The sequence below is a fragment of the Nelumbo nucifera genome, chromosome 3, assembly GCF_055504915.1.
Source record: "Nelumbo nucifera cultivar China Antique chromosome 3, China Antique-T2T, whole genome shotgun sequence".
In the NCBI taxonomy this organism is placed as follows: Eukaryota; Viridiplantae; Streptophyta; class Magnoliopsida; order Proteales; family Nelumbonaceae; genus Nelumbo; species Nelumbo nucifera.
Window position 1 is genome coordinate 15,889,669 of NC_142651.1, and position 17,244 is coordinate 15,906,912.

The 17,244-nt window shown below is 39.1% G+C and overlaps 1 protein-coding gene across 1 annotated transcript; it reads right to left on the reverse strand.

The window, feature by feature from the left end:
* Positions 1–3,477: 3,477 nt before the first annotated feature.
* Positions 3,478–12,999, reverse strand: LOC104598136 (O-fucosyltransferase family protein). The gene is made up of 8 exons (XM_010260061.3): positions 12,139–12,999; positions 10,612–10,679; positions 10,439–10,527; positions 10,168–10,330; positions 5,742–6,031; positions 5,197–5,401; positions 4,498–4,655; positions 3,478–4,041 (listed from the first exon to the last, which is right to left on the reverse strand). The coding sequence occupies exons 1-8, from the start codon at positions 12,389–12,391 to the stop codon at positions 3,783–3,785; spliced, it is 1,485 nt and encodes a 494-aa protein (XP_010258363.1). The 5' UTR covers positions 12,392–12,999; the 3' UTR covers positions 3,478–3,782.
* Positions 13,000–17,244: the final 4,245 nt, after the last annotated feature.

A 17,244-nucleotide genomic window follows, 5' to 3' on the forward strand; every position in this document is an offset into this window, starting at 1 on the left:
ATCTACCCCCAACTCGACCTAGTCAGCTCGACATCCAAGTCCTCATCCAGCAAAAATCCTCCACTTCAGCCTCTGAGTCGTCGGCCACCTAGAAGTAGTTCGAACGATAGGATGCTGCCAAAAAACCCTTCATCAATTGGCGCCGTCTGCGGAAAACGCTACAAGAAGCCAAGTTCTCACCTTCTAAAAAGCTAAATCCTCTTCTTCCAGAAAGCTAAGATCTCACATTTTAGAAACTAAAGTTCTCACTTTCTAATTTCCATTTTTTATGAACTCAAAAGCACTTTTGAACAACATCAACAACCAGAACGAATATCGATTACTGGGGGGCAAAAACATCTATGAGGAACCTGGAGAACTCCCCTTTGACAAGCAGACAAGTTCAGGCCAAACTCAGCATCCCCAGTGCCATAGATAAATACACCGCTATTGTATGTGAACACCCCTCTCCCCGCAGTAGAGCGATTAGTGGTTCCCGTCGGGATTGAAGCGTAGCAGTTCTATGAGATGAAGCATGAATTTCCATATCTGAGCATGGGAGAAGCCTAATGTAGACAACAACAGAACATCCTCAACAGCAGTCAGCCAAGATGAGGCCTCACCAGCCCTGTTTCGCAAGGTCGCCTCTAGAAGATGAGCTCTCCGTAGCTTCCGCGGGAGTTGGCAGCCAACGGACTGCATGGAAGCCCTTGCAGGTCGAGCCTTCCAAGGCTCCTGTGCGAGCTAGTGACCTAGAGTCAGTAGTGTTGCCCCCGTAGGTCGAGCTCCCAGTGGCTTCTTGTAGGAGTGGATGATCAGCGTCACTAATGAGGCTGATGCAGTGTAGTCGTGGCCCTAAACTGCCGACTCACACCGACAACAACATTATGCCCTCGCAAGGGGGGCAGAACATGTACGTTGTGTCTCGCAAGCACTCACCCAATAAGATAATCCCACGGGATGACGTAGAAGCAGCCATATGAGAAGTTACTACAGAATGACCACCCGCTTAGGTGGAAAGGTCAAGTTGCACGTCGGCTAAATAAGGATAAGGAGAGTGGACCGTGAGTCACTCCCAGAGCCCAAGGGCTAAGGTGCCGAGCTGATAAAAGATATCGGCACCACATGAGACCCAATCGCCTCTTTAACATGGGCAAGATCAAAGATAAGGAGAGTGGACTGCAAGTCGCTCTCAGAGCCTAAGGGCTAAGGTTATCACCTCGGCACCACATAAGACCCAATTGCTTCTTTTGCACGGGCGAAACAAAAAGCAGTTCACATTCAACACGAGAAAAAGAACAAAGGAAAGACTACTTCACTCTCAGCACCATGACGGATGCAAACTTGGACTATCTCTTCACTTCGGTTTCAGGCTCCGTGTCGAACTCATTGGCTACTCTTTTGAGAACCAGTTCGAGTGACATTGAATTGAAGTATACTTAGCGGAGCGACCTAATAAAGCAGTCACGTGGTTAGAACCCCTTCTTGAGGACGGCATGAGGAGCTCCGCTCTTGAGCTAATAGGTCGGATTGCAGAACCCCTTGATGGTTGCATCCCTAATAAGGTAGATGTCCTCTGGATACCTGCTTCACCTCTCCTCGAGCGGATGAGTCCGCTTTCATGCCTTGAAAATCAAGACGGTAAGGTCCTGCGTAAGGCTGCAAACACTTTAACTCTTCCGACCTGAGAAGCAAATTAGACCAACGCATACGACTACGAGATCATCAAACAGTCATTCCGAGCCAAAAGGAATGATCTACTCCCTTCGCCGAGCTGCCCTCAACTCAGGAGTCGGGGGCAATTGATGAGGGCGGATTTGGCCCTCCAGTCACGTCGTGATGCATGGCATCTTAGAATGACTAGACGTAGATGCACCAACCCTCTAAAAGGGAAAAAATAAAGGGATTATAGCTGATAAGGGCAACTTTTGGGTCCTAATATCTTAAAAATAATTCTTTTAATATAATTTCCAACATAAGTTATTTTTTTAAAACATATATCAAATAAAAATAAAATCACTATTCATCTTCTTCCTCCTCCAAACCACTTCTGCGGCAGAACTTCCACCCCAACCCCATGAACCTCAATGACTACCTTCCATGATCCATCAGCTCTGCCGCTGCCACCTCCTCCCACCTCTAACAATGCCAATCCGTCGTCCACCTCTGCTCGCCAACGCCAATGCCACCCACCTCCATCTACTTCAATGACTAAAAAGATGAAGATCTCCAGATCAACTTCCGCCCCAGCCCCACGACCTTTGTCGGACTATTAAATGGGCAAAGTCGGCCCATTCAACCAAGGTTCAAAGTATCGTTACGTATCGGCCCATATCGGCCGATACATATCATTCTGGGACCCTTCCGATACGCCCCTACAGTGGGTGTATCGGGGGTCTAACCGGTTCAGGGGATGGGGGGGTCCTAGACCAGCTCCCCTGAACCAATTTTGAAAAAAAAATAAAAAGAAAGTAAAAAAAAACAAGTATCGAAACACCAGATACACCCCTACCGGCGTATCGGGCGTATCAATATTTTGAACCTTGCATTCAACAACAGCAGCCCCACACTGGTTACATGAATGTTTTCTCAGAAAACAATATTTTACATGAGCTGCACCGTTTGATATTAGGGCCCAAAACAATATTTCACATGAATAGCAATAGCTCCACGACCTTCTCCATATCGATAGAAAACAATATTTTACATGAGCATTGCTGGAGGTGGGCAAAAGCGGCAACAGAGGCACTGATGGATGGTGATCATTGAGATTCACGGGACTGGGGCGAAAGTGGTTTGGAGGAGGAAGAAGATGAACAGTGATTTTGCCTTTATTTGATATATTTTTTAAAAAATTAACCTATTTTAAAAATTATATTAAAATAATTACTTTTATTGATATTAGAGCCCAAAAGTTGCCCTCATCAGCTATAATCCCAAAAAATAAATAATGTTTGCCGTCTCGCGGTTTTAAACAAACAAACAAAAAAAAAGCCTTGCGGTCTTTGACTGGCCTGAGTAGTGTTACAACTTACAACAAAGTCATGGCATATAATTAGCCAACATCTCCAGTCATCGGTACCCTATGCATCTAAATAGCAACATCCAATCCACTACCGTCATGCTCTGCATACGAATCCGGAATCTCCAACCTTAAAAGAAAGACTCGATAGAGCAGTCGGGAAACTTAGGATAAGGGCCGGAGAGAAGAAAGAATTGGAGCAGATTGATGCCTTGATGAGACATTTCGAGTTGGAGATGGATGATTTTGGAATACTACAAAGAAAGGAGGCTCAGAGATCTTGGTTTGATTGGGGAGGCATTTTCTTGCTTCGTCCAAGTAGACCTTGTGAATTGTGACATATTTGCCTTGGGGAATATATCAAGTCGTCAACTTGACATCTTTGGGATGGAAACGTTTTCGCACCCTCCATGCGAAAATATCACACCGGGAGAGAGAGAGAGAGAGAGACATGCCATATCTCCTTGATAGCGATCTTCAAAATATCCAACCAGATATGTTGGATGATGGATCCATATAAAAGAAAAGAAATAACATATATTAACAAAAGAATAAAGACACCAGAAAAAAAAAGAAAAAACACAAAATAAAAAAAAAAAGTTGAACGGGGGTTAAGGGAAAATTTTTGCTTCCTTTTCTTGCCATGATTTACATGGCTTTAGTATAGGCAATTAGGCATATGTTAGTTTGTGGTCCGAGACTCGGTCTTCAGGCTTTCATCCTGAGAATCACTAGGTAGGTCAGCCGTGAATTTTTTTCACCTTCCTCATTGAGCAATACTTTAGTTGCAAGGGCGCAGTACCTCGTGGCAATCTAATTTATCACAGAGACATTCTTGAGGATTAGAGTAGAAATAATCTTCCTCCTTTGGCTTACCCAAAATAACTTTGCGGCAAGCTGGTTGTCCAATCCTCTTCTCATGTGCCAAACGTACAGCAACTGCAAATTCATCCCATGAAAGTGTCCTATTCTGATAGGAATCAACAAGTTCAACAAGCCGTCCCCGATCTAGTAAGATGGTTTTCCCAGAGCCAAGATACCTAGAAATAGAACAAGCCGTAAAAAGTAAGTTCTTGAGAAATGCCAGTGCCAAGGTCATATATTATGTTCTCAACCATGAGGGAAAATACTTCTACCTTCTCCAATTGAATTATTGACCTATCTACCCACCAAATAAGCTCAAATTTTGCCCGTTTTAGCAGCATCAGCGCAATGTGAATTATATGCTGATTCTAAGGCTCCCCAAGGTGCATATGCCAAGGAGAATCTCAACCAAGCATATTATCTGAAGGTGTTCCTGAGGTATCAGTGCTTCAGGAACACCACATGGCCCAAAATGATCAGGCAGATCACACAGGCCACAGCTCAAGCCCCTTGGTAGATGTCAATGCTTGCATAACAGCACTAAGCTTATTTATGTGCACCTTGAATAAACTGGATAAATCTATCAAAAAAAGAAAAAATATGGATAAGAAACAAGGCAGAATAAGACCAACCTGCGGTGACCTTCAACAAGTTTTGCCATGTTCCCATTATAAGTCGGAATGAATATGTCACTGGCAATTGAAACCATAAAATCCAGTGCTGCCATTTGAGATGAGTGGTTCTGGAACTGCCGTAGATTGTCTGAGTCTAGCAAAATCTCCTTCTTCACCTGAAATCATTGACAGATTCTGTAAAATTAAAGAATACAAAGTTCCACACCCACCTACAAAAGAGGACAAAAAAAGGATCCAAATAAACAATTTGGAAAATATGCAGTAGAGTAGAAGGCAAAAAGTATGCACATATGTGGTTGAATCAGGAGGACTACAAATCAATTCGTTTGATTGACAGAGTAGCATCCAGGTCAACCATGTTTAGAAACATATTATTTACTATCACCATCATCAAAAATTATCACGTGCAAAGCACATGCACATTTACCGGTGGCTAAAAAGGGCTTTCAGCTGTTGAGTGCACATGTCATGATATGTAGATGTTCTGTCATACACAACACTTAAATATGAAAGGGCCTCACTATTAACCTCCATCCTCCTAACCTCTATAAAAAGTGCATTTCTTAATTGAGAAAAGAAATATGCTCAACACCCATGGCGCTATCAACTATTATTCTCAGTCCCCCAACTGTTACTTAACAAAGAATTGGTTGTACCATTATAAAGGGACTAACAACAGGATGACAGAAAACTCACAATTCGGGGAAATGCAGTTCTTAATGCTGTGAGCCTTCGTTCACCACCATATATCTCGCCAGAGGCTATATAGATCTGAGCATCCTTCTGGAAGCCCAAAGCTTGTAAAACCAATGCAACCTCCTCTGGTGTAAGAGGACACAAACCTTGTAATCTCCTCTCTGCAGAATTTATCTCCTTCTCTCTCCACCAAGGGTATGCATACCTGAATGACATAGTAATATATTATTTACATTAGCCAATATCCTAGTCTTACTTTTCCATGAAGTCCCATATTAACCAATCCAACAGAAAGAAAAGAAAAAAAAGAAAAGCCCCTGTAGTAAAATAAAAGGACTCTCAAAAGATTTCTTAGAATAATGAGAATTCCCAGATTTCCAGATGAAGTTAATATATCATATAATTACAATCATCCAAATGGTTTAACATTTGTTCCGGGAAACTTCCCAGGCCTAATACAAGTGAAGGACCCTTACGCATTCCCAATCCTGGGATAAGTATTTTCCCTGAAAAAGAAACAAAAACACCATAGTTGAGCAACAAACCTCATCCTCTTGAGCTCCTCTGCTTCTTCATCAGAGCAGCCATGAGTACAACCTGAAAAGGCCAACATGTCCATCTCATATCTCAAATGTAGCGCCACAAAAGATCCTTTCCCTCGAAGAATCTGAACTAACTTGTGCCCTAACACCTCAATCTGAGGAGTGAATTTCAATGCTTGGTAATTCACACGACACCTAAGCTTCTGAAGGTCAATAGGAAGCCCATTATTTGCTAAGCGTGCATCTGTTTTGTTGAAGCGAATCACTTTGTATTTGCTGAAAAGTGGCAGAATCTGCATGATTGATTATCAATCATGAATTAAAATATGCATGATAAAATGATGATAAGTAATCATCCTATGGTGCAAACTTGTAATCCTAAAATGACAGTTATTCTTAGAATGTCTGCAGCCTGCAGGTTGGGTCCAGTAAGGATTGGAGCTATTCCAACACCAACCCAACCGAATTTTCATTTGAAAATAACCAACTCATCCCATTAAAATATAAAGGCAGTGCAAAACCCATCCCAAAGAAATCTTTATAAAAACTGTTATAGCCCCATTCCATGCCATTAAAAATTTAGTTTCAGAGAATGTTACAGAAGTTTGAAGCATCAAATTTCAGTTACTTAAATGCCAAAAATCAGATCCAAGAAGAAAGAAACTAAATATGAGAGAGAGACAGACAGACAGAGAGAGAGAGAGAGAGAGAGATGGCAATCCTAGCAGTGGCTTTATTCTGGAGGTTCTACTTGACTATTTCCCTACAAATGGACCATTCTGCAGGTTTAAACACCGAAGATGGTGAAAAGATGCAAAAAAGAGTTGTGAATTAAAATGTTGTATATATGGTAGACAGCTATGCAACTAAGGTTATATGAAATGTCTAAAAGACTTGTTTCTTGGTGGTATATTACCTTCTATAAGTGGGATACAATAACCTGATATTTGGGTATATTGGAACCTTAACTCCCCTGGAACCTAAGCTGGGTCGGCCATCTAGATTCCAAGCCCACCCCTACCTCAAATAAGCCACTACCAAGCCCACTGCATTTGGAGTGTCATGGTCTCCCATTTAGCCCACTCCATTTACATCCCTACTTTGGAGTCACTTCATCATAGCATGGATTTGCGATAGAGTAAAATCGCATACACCATCAGAATGCATAAAACCTTTCTTCTATTCCCCTATTTCCTTTTTTTCGATATTTTGGAAGAAATTACAAGCCACAAGGGGTATAAGGACCCCACGCATTCTTAATAAAAGTTGCTGTTATTGATCAAAAAAAAGGACCCCACACATCACAGAAACAGATATAAGCAAGACTTTTACATCTAAAAACAGAAGAAGAATTTTGACCAAAACTCCCATAATTTTCTAACCAGCCCACCGCATAATTCTCCTCTCTCAAAACATGCATGTCCCTGACTGTTAGACCATAGAACCGGCACACTTGATAACATTCTTCAAGGAGAACTTCGATATTCCATGGAGGATCTACTCTTCCCTTCAGCCCTTCGATAACTATGCTAGAATCCTCTTTGATGATTATCCTCTTATGCCAAATTTGCTGCTGTCTTATGAGCTTCAAGAGAACACTTCCACTTCGTTTGCACTCCCCCATGTCTGCTGACGACAAAGGGAACCTTTCCAACCTCAATACCTCATCTCTCACAATTAGACCTGTTCATGGGCAGGGTAGCCTGATGGGCCGGCCCGGCCCATCCCGATCTAAGTCGGGCTTGGACAGGATTTCAGGCCCGTGGGCTCGGGCCTAAAACATCAGGCCCGAGCTTTTTTGAGCCAGGCTCAGGCTTTCTCAAAAAATCCTGGCCCGAGACCAACTTGATAATGTATTATATAATAAAAATACATTTTATATAATAAAATATACATATAATATTTTTTTCTTTATTATTATTCTCTTTTTTCAAGTAATAGTGAGATCTTTCATTATTTTTTTAGGTTTTGAGGTCTTTTAATATAAATAAAATAGTTTTTAATTGAATAAAAAAGAAAATATATTTTTTCCAAATTTCTGACCGGGCTCGAGCTCAGGCCCGGGCTTCAGGCTTTATATGAGGGTCGAGCTCGAGCTCAAGACCTAGGCCTGATGGTCAGACCGGGCTCGGGCTCGGGCCTGAGCATATTCTGTTAATGTAAAGGCAAAGCCCGGCCCGTTAACAGGTCTACTCACAATGACACCAAGAGCAGAACCATCCTCTCTCCTTGACACATCGAAATTTTATTTTGATTTCTCCACTGTCCAATGGCTTCCATCTAATAAGAGATAAGTTGTCTTGAAAGTTCAAAGGGTTCTCTAATCTGCAGTTTGACTGTAAGAATTCAGAACTAAAAGCTCTAGCTCTGTCAAGCACTAGATATGATGGATAGCTCTTGTTCTCAAATATTTTACAATTTCTATTTTTCCAGAAGCACCACAACATCATGCTGAGGATCTCCAAAAAGAATCTTCTGGTATTGGAATTGCTAATACTTTTTTCTCTTCTCCACCAGTCACAGATATCTTTGTTCTTTTTTTTATCAATCACAGATATCTTCGTTCTCAATAGGTAAAAGAATTCCCTGATCTAGGTATGACCAAACCTGATGGGCCACACTACAGTGAAGGAATAGGTCTTCTTCATTTCAACATAATGGACAGTCTGCATCCATTCTCATACCCCATCTCTTGAGTCTAGTTCCTGTCATCAATTTTTTACTCAGTAATAAATACATGAATACACCTACATTCGGAGGGCATTTTAGACTCCAAATTTTGGGAAAAGGGTAGTGTCAAATCCCATATCTCCGGCTTTTAAAGCATAGGCTGATCTACTGGTAATTTTCCCTTTCAGGTCCAGTTTCCAGATCAGTTCATCTTCCTTAGAAATAGCAGGAATGGGAATGGGAATGATCTTTTCCCACGTCTATTGGGATTTTTCCTAACAACTTTTCTTCATTCCAGCATTGGTTTTCTTTTGAAATGAAGTCACTAAGTCAGCATTCCTGGTCAATTCCAGTATAGCTACTAAGTTGGGCCAAGGGGAGATTACCCAACAAATGCTTGACCAGAGATTTTTTAACCATTTCTACTAAGTTTCTTGCTAACCATTGCTTGACCAGAGATTCTTTAATATCATCTCTTGAGTCTTGAGCATCAAAGAAAGAAACATGAAAAAGGCCCATTACTCAATGTTGCTCCAAGCTATTTTTGGAAGGGGTGAACTGGATACAAACCTAACCTTTGGCATCTTTTATACAAAGTGGCTGCTCTCATACTTGAAACCTGTGCTTTTACAGTTGTAATCTGAGATTTTACCATTAGACCAAGCAATGGCCCCTTCAAAGAAGGAAACATCTAGTTCAAATTTTCTTAAAGTTAAATTGCCCCTGTTTAACCATTAATGGAGTTATGTACCTCATTCATCCATAAATAATGAAGCAGTAGTTATTGGAGAAGAGAAAAAAGAATCCACTGTAAGATGAAGAGGAAGAAGAAAGGGTAAGGGTTTTCTATGTAGATTTAACCAGAATGAAAGAAACTGAACTGGTGTTTGTAATCCAGGTTCCTCTCTACATGGGACACAATCAGTGCTTTAAAAGCACAAGGGGCAATTTGCACCCAAGGCACAAGGCAAGGCGCATGACTTTTCAAAGAAAGGACAAAAGTACAAAAAAAGAATCAAAATAAATGAAAAAAATGCAAAAAAAAATAAAAAAATAAACATATTAAGCATAATATTAATTAAAAATGTAAACTTAAACTTTAAAATAAATGTTCTAAAAAACCTATTATCTAAAATTAAAATACATAAAATTAACATGTAAGACGTATTCAAATGAAATTTTTAAAATAAAATCAAACATATAAAACATATTCAAGCATGTAAAACCCTTACTCTCTTTTTTTCCTCGATTGCATTACTTTAAATAGCTAGTTTGATGTAAAACATCTTGCCCTGATTCTGTGAGCCGCCTTTGTAACAAGCCCCTCAAGGAAATCCCAAACAAATCTATGTTAGGGTCTTAAATTCTTAATCCCTACAAGCCCCTAGCCCAGCTGCTAGGTTCAAAAAAGAACAAAAAACGCAAAAAAAAAAAAAAGTGCACCTAGATGCACCATGCGCACACCTTTCGAAAGTGCTACTCCTGGGGCCTAGGCGAGGTGCATACCCTAGAATGTGTCTCACCTATGCACCTAGGCATGCCTTTTAAAACACTGGACACAATTATATCTTCAGCAGGTGAAAATGCATTTTTGCAATAATGAAGGTAAAAGCTGGCATGGATGGTAAAGACAGTATATGTAGTTTTTACTAACTTGGGACCAAATCCTGCCTTACCCCCCCCCCCCCCGGAAAACAACAAGGAAAAACATTGAAAAGAAAAAGATCTTTTGCAGCAGATAAGCCAGAGTGGTTCAAACCTGTTCCAAGTAATACTTTTCACTTGACCAGCTCACTGGAGGCATCTCAAGGGCTTGATATCCAGCTCTTTGACTAAGCCTCTTCGGCAGCCTTTTGATAATGTGCACTTCATCTCTTAATGAATGAATGAAATGGTTCACATCAAAAATGTCCCCAAAGTCACTGCAGGGGGCAATTTTCCAAAAGTTGGATGTCTTGTTTCTTCCTTTAACCAGAAGCAGTAAAGGGATAAAAATGCTCTAGCTAAAAATTCCAAAACCAATGAAATACCTGTGATCAGCCCAAAAAGAAGTTTTGTCAAGCTCCGGAACAACTAGTGTGAGGTTCAGAAGCCGAGCAACTGTCACCATGTCACAAATCTGAATAGAAAACTGGCAGATTTAGACACATCATCAAAGGACGCAGAAGCACAAAGAATAAAAAGCAAAATAATGAATACAAACCGCAGCACGCATTTGATTCAAGCCTCCATTACAAGAAACTCTAAGATAACCATTGCTTTTATAAACTCCTGCAGCATACCCATTTGTGAAAGTGTTAATCACTAAGAACCAGGAAGTTTCCCAAGTGCCCACATTTGCATTTTTAATGTCTGAAGCATTATTAGAGAAGTAAAGGCATTCCATCTCTTAATACAGGAAATATCATCTGACCTGAGATTTCAAGAATAACTAGGGGTACCAACAATATCCAAAAATCTGATTTCAAATTCAAGATTTAAAATAACCAAATCAAATTCGGGTAATTTGAATACCATATTCAGGAAATATTTTTATGCTATAACTAAACTTTGTGATTATAAGGGATCGTTGCTTGGTCATCATCATCATTATCATCCAAGCCTTATCCCAACTATATGTCCATGAATCCTGTTTAATTCAAGTCTGACAGCAGCCCCTTTGCACAAAAAATGCCAGAGGTTAAGTCTAAACCAGTCCATCCCTCCCAAGACCCTGGATGACAGGCATTGTGGTGACCTTTTGTAACTAAACTTTATAATCATAATCTTGCTTAGATCAAAGCCAATGCCTTAATGACTCCATTTGTGAATTGCCAAATCATAACTGAGGATTTGGCAGATGAACACAACAGAATACTCTTCTGCATTAGGAACCAGAAAAGGATCTTGAACCGTTTTCCATAACATTTTGACATCCCCCAGGTGCATCTAGATAAGATAGCAAAACTTGATAATGGACGGATAAGATTTTGTGGTTCTAGATTGCCTACTAAAGGAACATAAAAGAAAGAAAAACAGGATGTCCAATTGTCCATGGATGAAGTATTTGTGAGTAGAAAAACAAAATAAAATAAGAATGCAAGTAGAATTTTTTTCCATTGGTTAATGGGTGCTATCAAAAGGAGTTCAAGGATTTCAGAACAAACCTGAAAATGGAGAGTAGTAAGGGGCTGACACTGCAAAGCCTCTTGAGAACAAAATGAGCCTATAAATATGTTGTCTAGCTTTGTTACCTGAACTCTGAAATGTTAGTGATTATTTAGAGCTCTATGATTCTTTTCGCTTTTTCAGAATAAAAACGACCTTAAGGTGGAAATTTTATTTGAACTCTGTTTTATGCTACCAGGAGCAAGCATGAACCAACTAAATTTGTGCCAATAAGGGTCAAGGTTTTCGTAAGTTATTAAAAGTAAATTATTACTGAAACAACTAAAAATTTCTGTTGCAAGGCTTGAAATGCAACGCCCCCATTAGAAAATGTTTAACGATGGAAATGCACATAACTAGATAAGTTGCACTGCGAATACAAGCGTCAGCATTAGATCCATTCATGGGCAACAATTTAAGTCCATGAAGTACTAATTCATGCACGTGCACGAAATGGTATTCGGAAAATCAAATCTATTTCCTTGCATCTGCAGAAGTTGCCGGGATTAAATTTGTGGTTGCAACAGTAAGCTTGGGAAGTATATTATAAAACAAAAGGAAGCTAGGCTGGAGAAGAACTCACTCGCAGGAACCGGGACCGTCGGCGCAGCCACTTCCGAGCGGAGAGGAGATGTTTTTATCCCGTTGAGATGGTTCGACAAGCCAGTCAGCAAACGCGGATTCCAGAGTTCCCCAACGGCAACCAGTTGAACAATGCATGTCCAGAGCAAAATGCTGGAACAGATACGAATGAACCAGACTTGCGCACGTGTCCTAGGGGGCGGAGGCGGAAGCTTATCAGTCCTCAACTGAGGACCCTCAGATCTAACCTCCATATCTCGCGCCTAAGCTTCTAAACCCCTTCATCCGACCTTCCCCTGAGCTCCGAACGACAAAATCTAACTATCCCAGTCAAAGTAACAAAATGGCATCCGAAAAAAATTCAGAGAAGAAAAAAAAAAATCAAAGAAGAAAACCATGGCCCATTCGAATCCCTGTCCCGAACGACACTTGTAACTCCAAAAATCCGACTCCGTCAAGATCAAAGAAGAAACCCCAGGAAATCAAAGCAGGAGGATAAATTGAACTCCGGTAGCTCCACTAAGCATCCACACTGAATCAATCCATCAACCGTTCGTGTAGAAAAATCAACCAAAGCCAGAAAACCCTAAAAAAGGGCGCAATGAAACATAAAGAAGAGGGCGCCCTATGAAATCATGCAGTAGCGGTGGTATGTATCATGCCTCCTCACGAGCCAAGAAAGAAAAATAGAACTACAAAATTACGAATTACAAATTACAAATTACAAATGTATAAACAAAAGAAAATAAAAATAACCTCACCAGCACCACTTCCTGTGACTCCTCTCTCTCTCTCTCTGCTTTTGTTCTGTTCTGTTCAAAAAAACAAAAAAAAAAAAAGAAATGGTTGGCTCGTCGTCGTCGATTTCAATGGGTTCGGAAGGAAACACATTTAGCACACGACCGAGATTTCCGACTTTCACGGTAAATATCAGCTAATGGGCTCCATCTAATGGGCAATGGGCCAATGGATATTTACGCTAATGGGCTCTATTGTCTTAAGGCTTGCAGCCAAAATATAATATATATTAAGACACCCGAAATTAAGGTCTGCTTATTTGTAGTCCAGTTCTTAAATTAATATATTGGTGTTCTCTTTTTTTGGTAGAAATTAATTAATATATACTCTGAACCTGAAGCCAGGAATGAAAACGAAGGATCTCCTGCTCCAGACAGGTTCAGGTTGGACCAGTCTGTGGTGACCATTTCCATTTCCAAGAAAAGAAAAAGGAAATGTAATGAAACTAAAATGTCAGCATTTGGCCCGCACTTCACGAATCACGATGTTCAATTAACCAACAGTTCGTCTGATTTGGGATCAATGGTTATGATGAGGTAGGTGGGTGGGTAGGTGGGTGGGTGTGGGACCATTCACTACTAAAAGATCAAGTGACTTATTGCCATCCTATGCCTAAATTGATAATAGGAATTAAAATGGAGCGGGTCAACAATGAAATCCTATTTCTCACATTACGGGTTTCAACCATCAAAAAATTTGCATTATAAAATGTATCCACATGATCTCTCCAAATAGGGATCCGATCAAATTTTGGACCAGTTAATCCCATCATATAGGGAACCATGGGCCACCACAAATGTACAAACCATTTGAGGGGTACAGGTTCAGTATGTGATTCCTATTAGGATCCCATGGCTCAGTTTGGGGAGTACATATCAGTACTTGCACTCGGCTATGTATGTAGTTCTCCTGTAGGATTAACCCGTTAGCCCACATCCAAATCCATTTATACTTTCTCTTTTTTTTTAATCTATATCTATAGTATTGTAAAGGGGATACCTGTATTGGTTTTGATACAGGTCATAAGAATTAAATTTGATTATATAATGGCAAATTATATTTTTACCATTTATTTGTATGAGTGCATACAGCATATACATGCATTTACTAGTTGTATATAAAATCAAATACAGCCTTACCAATTAGGATAAAAATTTCCAATTTCTTCTATTTTTTTTGAAAAAAAAAGTTACCAACCTTCCACATTTTCAAAGAAAAAAAAAAAAAAAAAGCTTTTCTGACTCTCCTATCACATACTTCTTCTCACTTACCTTCTATTTATTGAGACTCAAATAGGAATGTAAATTGGCAGGGTTCAGCACTCAATCCACTCATATAAAAAGAGAAGGATTATCAAACCCAATCCAAATCATCTCATATATAATGAACTTTACTCAACCAACCCTATACATACCAAGATTTCAATGTTGCAATGTTAACAAGTCAAGTTCAGATCAAATTGAACCCAACCCAAGCCTAATCCCATAGGGTTGGGTGAATGCTGATCTACCATTTAAACCGACCCACTGACATCCTTGCTCTCAAATTATAGTTGATAAGGCTAACAACACTTTTTTTTACTTCAAAATGTCACCAAAAAATCCCAGGCAGCCATTGGAACATGCTTAGGCAAATGGTGAATTGGAGATTTTCATTACATTGTTGATATAATTCTTTATCGACACGTTCAAGGGACCACCCACAAGATGCCAACTGGCTAGTTGGTAAGGTTTCTAGACATTGTAACAAAGACTTGGGATCAAATTCTGCCTACACTAAAGTTGGGGGTTATGGGTTCCAGGGATGGGCCTCAACCCATTGTGCATCCCCATGGACCCTAAGGCTGAGTTTGGAAAAAGTGCAAATACAAATATATACAATACAAAACCTTATATTTTATATTATTTTGTATGAATGTATACTGCACATACTTGTATTTGTAGTCTTTCCAAACTGAGCCTAAAGAGGATGATATGAATTCATAATTGTTTTCCCACAATGATAGACAAACTTAAATTGATACTTTTGGGCAATGTGTATTTCCTATTGTTTCGTTTCTTTGGACAACTAAATAAAAGGACAATTGATGTCATTTTGCATTTTTTGTCACAAGAAAACAGTCTAAGGATATATGGGTGGTCAATAATATATTTTTAGAAAAAGGAGGGGCCAGTGAACTTTCCAAAAGACAAAGGGTGGGTATAATTTACCCTCTATACAAAGTAAGTGACATTATTTCAAGCATACCAATATTTAAGGACTGTAATTGTAATTGGATCAGATTCATTTTGAGCTAGCATCCATCTGATTGCCAAACCTTTGTATCCGATACGTCAGAGATCGGTTTTGATTTAATTTACATCCATTTTGTTGTGCTTGTATTTAAAAGGAAAAATAAATAAATAATAAAAAAAGTAATTGATGGCCCTAATAAATATTAGCTTCTGAGCCTGAAAGGGTTGCCTTTTTTTTTAATCTAAACATTTGAATAAAACAGAGCCTTAAGGGAATTAGTTGCATCCCAATTCCATGAGGATTACTTTGTCAATCCTATTTGATATCCTTTATATTCGATTCTAGTATTTCGATTATTCCTTTAATATGGTAGATTAAACGCCACTATGGCACATTGACACTAGCCTTCTATTTAATAGAATTATAATTATAATTAATAAAAGCACATTCATTTCTATTAATTATGGCATTTTTTTCTATCTTCTCCTTTGTGTTTCAGCTTGTATCAATGGATACAATACAACTTTTCATTAATGCAATGAAAACTAGGACTATGCCTATCCTGTTATTTATTCTTCTAATGTGATATGTAGATTGAGCAATATAAACACCTTGGTTTAGGTTTGTTGTTGTATCACATTTGAATGATCCTTTGCTATCTTTAAATTCAACAAAATGAACTCCATCAAAGCTTTAGTTGAATAACGAGTCTTCAAAGTTCAAACTACTTGCAGCATTTCGGTTTTGTTCACAAATCCCAGAAGGCATAGGTTTTGGTTAGCACCACCGATACACTAAACTGAATATTTTGTTTATTTCGTTATAGCCAAGATTTTGAAATATTTCAGGAAGTTTGGAATATGTAAAAACTTGAATATTAAAAAACAAAAGTTTGGGTCCATAAATTTCAGTTTTAGGCATTTTCAACAATTTTTATTTTGAAAATGAAATTATTCTGATAATACTTTATTTCATTGGTCCTAGGGCCAAATTCTCAGTTCATATAAAGATTGACTTTACCAAAAACTAGAGCTCCTAAACAATAAAAAATGAAAGGAAAAAAAAAGGAAAACGGTTTCACTCTGTTCAAAAATCGGGCCGGGCATAGAACCAAATAAGGGAGAGGTTCACGGGTCAGAAGTTCGACCAGGATCGAACTGTGATGATGTGACATATACATATATACTGTAGGTCATATAAATATTATATAGAATATATTTTACAACTTTTAATGTGCTTAAATATGATGGATGGATGGATGGTAAGCTTCTTAATTTTTAAAACAAATGGCCAAGGTTCAAACCTTTTGACTTACATTTTCTTTAAAATACGTGCACAATAATGTAATATGTATAATACATAACCATTAATTAGCACATTTAAAGAAGTGGATTGGTGGTAATTAAGTAATTTATAAAAATAAGAGGTCTTGGATTCAAATCTTATTAACAACATTTTAAAATTTCACTTATATATGGACCTAAGCGGTTTCATGAAACCAGGGCTAGTTCACCGGTTTTCCGGTTCAACCAGCCAGTTTTTAGCAGACTTTGAGCAAATCCGGTTACTGGGATATGACCAAACCAGTCAAAGCCCTGGGTCATGGTTGAACCAGTTCAACCGGCCGGTCCGATCCGGTTTTCTAAACACGTGTTTCACTTCTCATGAATAAGCATAACCCAGGTCCATGCCTTCCCCTGAGCCCTGATCAATGGTGCGATTGCGAAAAGAGAGAATGATGTAGGCGAATTTCTTGCGTAGGTTGAGCGCAAAGAAATAATAATGATGGATAACTTTTGACAGAACAGACTCCAGAGTTCAATATAATACAAGGACATCAATCATGGGGGCCCACCTGGTGTTTTGGTTTGATGTCCGAGACTAATTAAAACAAAATCCTATCATTGGTCGCATACCATCGACCAAGAAAAAGTTCAGTATATCACCACTACTATTTGAATATTTGATATTACAGCAGCCTTGGTTCAAGTTATCCTTTCCTAAGGATTAAGGAGTTGTAACTCATGATGTCCAAGCTATTTCGCAGGGTAGATTAATAGAAAGGAATTCACCT

What these genes read in the sequence shown, in the direction of transcription:
- LOC104598136 (XM_010260061.3), bottom strand. Translation starts at nt 12,391, where the DNA reads ATGGAGGTTAGATCTGAGGGTCCTCAGTTGAGGACTGATAAGCTTCCG. An exon ending in GAGGAGCTCAAGAGGATGAG is followed by an intron (nt 5,402 to 5,741) that starts GTTTGTTGCTCA and finishes TATGTCATTCAG; the next exon opens with GTATGCATACCCTTGGTGGA. An exon ending in CTTGTTGAAGGTCACCGCAG is followed by an intron (nt 4,042 to 4,497) that starts GTTGGTCTTATT and finishes TTCTATTTCTAG; the next exon opens with GTATCTTGGCTCTGGGAAAA.